The sequence below is a fragment of the Chiloscyllium plagiosum genome, chromosome 6 (assembly GCF_004010195.1).
Source record: "Chiloscyllium plagiosum isolate BGI_BamShark_2017 chromosome 6, ASM401019v2, whole genome shotgun sequence".
NCBI lineage: Eukaryota > Metazoa > Chordata > Chondrichthyes > Orectolobiformes > Hemiscylliidae > Chiloscyllium > Chiloscyllium plagiosum.
The window spans coordinates 99,637,776-99,643,775 of NC_057715.1; the positions used below are offsets into that span (position 1 = coordinate 99,637,776).

The 6,000-nt window shown below is 44.5% G+C and overlaps 1 protein-coding gene across 1 annotated transcript in view; it reads left to right on the forward strand.

Annotated features, from left to right (window-relative positions):
- LOC122551170 (von Willebrand factor A domain-containing protein 3B-like) overlaps positions 1 to 6,000 on the forward strand; it is a 153,409-nt gene that overhangs the window by 50,644 nt on the left and 96,765 nt on the right. The window contains exon 8 of the mRNA XM_043692794.1: positions 2,437 to 2,630. Within this exon, the coding sequence (XP_043548729.1) occupies positions 2,437 to 2,630 (194 nt within the window). The remainder of the gene's footprint in view (positions 1 to 2,436; positions 2,631 to 6,000) is intronic.

A 6,000-nucleotide genomic window follows, 5' to 3' on the forward strand; every position in this document is an offset into this window, starting at 1 on the left:
GCCTGAGTGATGTGGGCCACCGTGTAATTTGTGGCAGAATGACACGAGAAGTCCTGTGAAGTCTGTCTCTTAGGCCTTTGCAAAGCTGCTCGCTAGGCAGCAGCAAGTTGCTAATTAAGGAGGATTACAGTTTGTTAAACATACCTTATTACCAGCCCAAGTAACCTTGTTAGATTCAGCTTCCTGTCCTACCAAACTAGCCAGACAAGCAAAACTAGCAAGACAAGCAAAACTATCTCATGTCTCCTTATTGCCCTCCTGATTCCCCTCTTTGGGCGGCACAGTGGCACAGTGGTTAGCACTGCTGCCTCACAGCGCCAGAGACCCGGGTTCAATTCCCGACTCAGGCGACTGACTGTGTGGAGTTTGCACGTTCTCCCCGTGTCTGCGTGGGTTTCCTCCGGGTGCTCCGGTTTCCTCCCACAATCCAAAAAATGAGCGGGTCAGGTGAATTGGCCATGCTAAATTGCCCGTAGTGTTAGGTTAAAGGGGTAAATGTAGGGGTATGGGTGGGTTGCGCTTCGGCGGGTCGGTGTGGACTTGTTGGGCCGAAGGGCCTGTTTCCACACTGTAAGTAATCTAATCTAATCTTATCTAATTCTCGACATGGAAGTCACCAGATGCTCACAGCATTGCCATACCTTTTCATACTTTCCCTTTCAGTCAGAGATACTAGGCTCACATCACTTCTGTCTTGCCCTGCCAATTAGTGCAGGTACGAAGGCAGAAACCCTCTCATGGTTGTCACCCAGCCTTAGTCAAGTCACTCAGGGTGTCCTGCTGAAGAGCAATTCCACTACCCATCCAGGCATTTGGACATGGTTCTTCAGCTGCTTGGTCAGAGTGGTCAGAGTCAGGATGGCCTCCACGTAACGGGTTAGGAGCTACATTTCGGGCAGCTCAAAATCCACCTCGATTCTTTCTGCCCTATTTTGGGCTGCTTTCCTCCTGCAATGAATTGAGGTGGGGGAAAGTGGGTGGCACAGCTATTAATCTTGGTTCAGACGCAGGGGTGTTATGACTGAGTGATGAGGCAGTACAGAGGGCATGCAGGGTTAATGGTGTCAGGGATTGTGGTGGGTCTGAGTGAGTGAGTGAGGGAAGATGATGGAGAAGGTTGTGAGAGTACTAAATTGAGCCGTGTTGGGAGGTGGGTTCAGTAGCAGAGAAAGACTGAGTGTGATACCAAACCAAAAAGACTGCAGATGCTGTAAGTCAGAAATGATAACAGAAATTGCTGGAAAAACCCAATAGGTTTGGCAGCACCTGTGGACAGAAATCAGAGTTGATGCTTTGGGTCGGGTTCTGAGGAAGGGCCACTGGACCTGAAATGTTAAGTCTGATTTCTCTCCACGGATGCTGCCAGGCCTGCTGAGCATTTCCATCAATTTCTGTTTTAGTTGTTGTAGGCTGAGTGTGTGCTGTTGGAGAGAAGCTAGTGGCATTAATGCTGGCAGAATGGAGAAGGTCCCCTTCCTATCATGCTGGGCATTCCGCCAAATGGCTGAGACTGGCATGCTCTGGTGTCATGGCCTGCACTCCTGGTTTTGGGAGAAGACACACCCCAACTGTGCATTAGCCCTTCCAGTAAGAACTCCAGGTCTCTGCCCAAATAGTGGGTCAGCAATTTCCACTTGTCAGCCTTGCCCATGGAAAATGTCAGCAACCATGCCCGGCAGCTCCACACTTCCCCTGTGTGGACAGTAGGCTGTTAAAGATGGTGCTGCTCCAAAGGATTTTAGTCAATTCCAGGATATCCGGTGACTGGTGAGTTGTGCCGGAATGGGTGCATGCTAAGATGGGGCTCAGATGGGATGAGGGATGGAGTAGCTAATGGAGCGGGTTTGATAAGAAATGGCTCAAAACCTTGCTAGGCCTCATGGTGAAAACCATTTAAAAAAACTCATCACAACCTGCATGTGGTTAAGATTCAATTTATGGTCACCATTCCTTTGACTAACTTTATATTCCAAATTTATTAATTGACTGTAAATTATATTGGCATGATGAAATTTGATATGGAACCATTAGCCTAGGGCTGTGAATTACCAGCCCAGTGACATCATCTCACAGAGTAGGCCATTTGGCTCTTCATGTTTGTTTTGCCACTCAGAATTAACATGGTGGATCTTCCAACTTTGAAGTCACCATCAACCTTTGTGAAGTTTTTTGTGTCTCGGTTGGTAGTGTCTTGGTTGCTAGTTAGTAGTCTTGGATGGCCAACTAGACTCAAGGACTTGATTGTTATGCAAGGGATGTTCATGATATAGTCCAGCAGGTTGTCCTCTAGCTTGTAACTCATTCCAACATTCCACACCATTCTCCAAGAAGAGATAAGGGTGTGAGGATATACTAAGTAAAACGACAACTCTTGCCGGGTGATCTGAATTGACCTCATAACTTTGTTGTCTTGTTTCACCTTTTTGCAACAAAAAGTCTCTGATTATCAGCCAGTGACACAGACAAACTCAGAGGACTGCATAACTTCAAAGAAATGGCTTGAAAAGTATGGATTGAAGGTGCGGAGATTATCTTTCTACGATGCCCTTGCGGATTGTGCTTTTCGACATTCTGATGGTGTAGTGGATATAAAAGGGAAGCCTGTGAATGAAAACCTGCAGACTGATGCAGTAAGTGATACTTCAAAATTAATTTAAAAGCAGTTAATTGCAATGTAGATTGAAGTCAAAGTTTCCATTAATTACTGGAAATGTAATTTTAGATCTTTTAAAAATTGTTATAATCTGTTCGTATCTTTCTCAAAACTCGTGTTTACTTCCCTCCAATCAGTTTGCACCCTTGATAGAGTACTGCATCAGTTCTTAACAAAATCTAACATAATATCCTTTGTGACTGTGACCGAGGGAAACTTTCTCTCCTTGTTTTTCTCCAGCTGTCTGCAGCTTTTTGCGCGTTTGAGCCCAGCATCCTCCTCGGTTGCCACTCCATTGATATGCAGCTGCTTCCCCGGTTCCATTCTTACCCGCCTCATTGTAGCCAGAGAATTACTTGCAAAGGATTCTCTTCCTCCTCTTGCAGTGTTATCGTTGGTGTCCCCTAAAAATCACTCCTTGGCATCCTCCTAGCTCCCATGGCCTCTCTGCAACACAATCAGGAAACACGGAATTAGTTTTCAAGTGTAGGCTAATAACAGCCAACTCGATCTCATTGCCACCTCGCTTGACTTTTCCACTTAGCTATCAGACTGCTTATCTGACATCCAGCACAAGAGCAACAAACGTTTCCTTCCGCTCTATTTTGGGAAAACTGAAGACATTGTTTTCAATCCACACTCCAAACAAGCTACCGATGCCATTTCTGGCAACAGTCCGAGGTTAAACCAGTCTGCTTTCAATCTTAGTTCATACTTGATCTGAGGTCATCTTTCAACTTCATATCTTACCATCATTGAGATTGCCTGTTTCCACCTCCATAAGAGTTTCCTGGACTTGCCGCAGTATCAGCTCATCCGCTGCTGAAACTTTTATTCAGGACTTTGTTGTATCTGGATTTGCAACTCTAATACACATCTGGTCGGTCTTGCATGCTGTACCATTAAGATCATCCATAGCCTTTCTTCCTTAATCTTAAGTCACACCCAGAATCATTGGGCTGTTTTTCCTGTACTTGTAGACCTGCACTAGCTCTCAGAACATAGAACAGGACAGCATAGGAATGGGCCCATCGCCCCATGTTGATGTGCCAAACATGATGTTAAATTAAACTAATCCCTTCTACCTGCCTTTGGTCCATATCCCTCCATTTTTTTGCAATATTCATATGCTTATCCAGAAGTTCCTGGAACACCCTTATCATAGCTGCGTCCTCCACCACCACGGCAGCTCATTCCAGACCGGGTGAAAAACTTGTTCCGCACATCTCCTTTGAACTTTCCCTCTCTCACCTTAAATACATGCCCCCTAGTATTAGACATGTCAACTCTGGGGAAAAAAGTTCTGATCATCAACCCTATTTTATAATTCTATAATTTGGACGTGCCAGTGTTGGACTGGGGTGTACAAAGTTAAAAATCACACAACACCAGGTTATAGTCCAACAGGTTTATTTGAAAGCTCCTTGAGCAGGTGGTTTTTTTCTGAAAGCTCATGCTTCCAAATAAACCTGTTGGACTATAACCTGGTGTTAAATGATTTTTAACTTTGTAATTGTATAGATTTCTATCAAGTCTTCCCTCAGTCTCTTCCCCTCTGGAAAAAACAACTTGGATTTTTATAGCCTCTCCAATATAGCCCATACCCTCTAATCCAGGCAGCATCTTGGTAAGCCTCTTCTGCACACTCTCCAACGCCGTCACATCTTTCCTGTAATGTGCCGACCTGCAATACTCTTAAGTGTGGCTTAACCAAAGAGTGTAAAACTGCTCTTGTTCAAGCAACATCCTGATTTTTCATTTTAATTTTACATTAGCAACTTTCGCCATTAGTACTAAGATCCTTTAGCTTTATACATTTCTGTTTGAATGTACGCATCATTTCCTGCATAACAACAAGAATGATACTTCAAAAGTACTTCATTGGTTGTAAGGTTCTTTGAGACATCCAGTTGTCATGAAAGGTGCTATATAAATGCAGGGACTTTAATTTCTTTTGAATTGATGCACACAACCACCATCGAGTAGTTCACAAGCTGGTGGAGTAAACCAGTGTTATACTGCCCTCTAGTGATCCAAATTGTCCAAAATTTCAAATCAGATGCTACAAATGTTGAGTTAGGATATCATGAAAGTTCCAGAATGATTACATTACTTCATTGGGCCTTTTGGCCTATTACATCTATGCCCGCTCTCTGCATGTGCAATTCAGCTGGGCCTGCTCCCCTGCAACTTCTTCTGCAGATGTTTTCTACCCTCTCAAGGATAAAATGCCGTCCTCCTTAGTGTTTGATGGAGGCATTTTGAAACATAGGAGAGGAGTAGCTATACATATTCAGTTTATATATATAGTAAAATCAATTCAGAGCACATTGTAGATGTTTCCTGGGATCTAGTATCACTTGTGTAATTCACTTTTGTCTGGGTTTTGATAAATCTCCTGTAATGAGTATGGTTAAAGAACAATGGGCACAGTTCAGAATGAGGACCTGGGCACAATGAGTAGGAGAGGAACCACTATCAGGCCAGTATGACAATGCATTTTTCTCCTTGATCACTGTAAGAAGTCAGCAATTCCTTTTTTCCACATTTTGGGATGGACACCTTGCCTTTAATGTGTGCAAGTAAAGGACATGTTTCTTTGATGAATTTAAGGTTAAGCAAATTATCTTCCACTTTGCAGCAGTGATGAAGGGGTATGCTCAGAGTTAAAACCTGCCTCCAGAGTCAAGCAGATTGACACGTCCTCCTTCAGCTTTTGCACTGTTTGGTTAGGCCTGAAGTTCATATGTAATTCAGTAAAGGTGGCGAGCAACCCTCTGGCCCAGATATTCCGATGGCCAGATAGCCTTTGAGGCAGTGTAGACTGAAAGTTACGCATTGGGATTGTGTGGAGATCTCAGACACTGCTGACTTTCTGTGAGTTGCTTGACAAATTGAATTTTCTGATCGGTGATTCTCCTGTGTCTGAAGCCCTTGGAAAATGTTTCCTAAAGTCACAGTGCTCACACAGTTATGAGCTGAAAATGTGTTGCTGGTAAAGCACAGCAGGTCAGGCAGCATCCAAGGAACAGGAGAATCGACGTTTCGGGCATAAGCCCTTCATCAGGAATGAGGAAAGTTTGTTCAGCAGGCTAAGATAAAAGGTAGGGAGGAGGGACTTGGGGGAGGGGCGTTGCAAATGTGATAGGTGGAAAGAGATCAAGGTGAGGGTGATAGGCCGGAGTGGGGTGGGGGCGGAGAGGTCAGGAAGAAGATTGTAGGTTAGGAGGGTGGTGCTGAATTCGATGGATTTGACTGAGACAAGGTGGGGGGAGGGGAAATGAGGAAACTGGTGAAATCCGAGTTCATCCCTTGTGGTTGGAGGGTTCCCAGGCGGAAGATGAGGC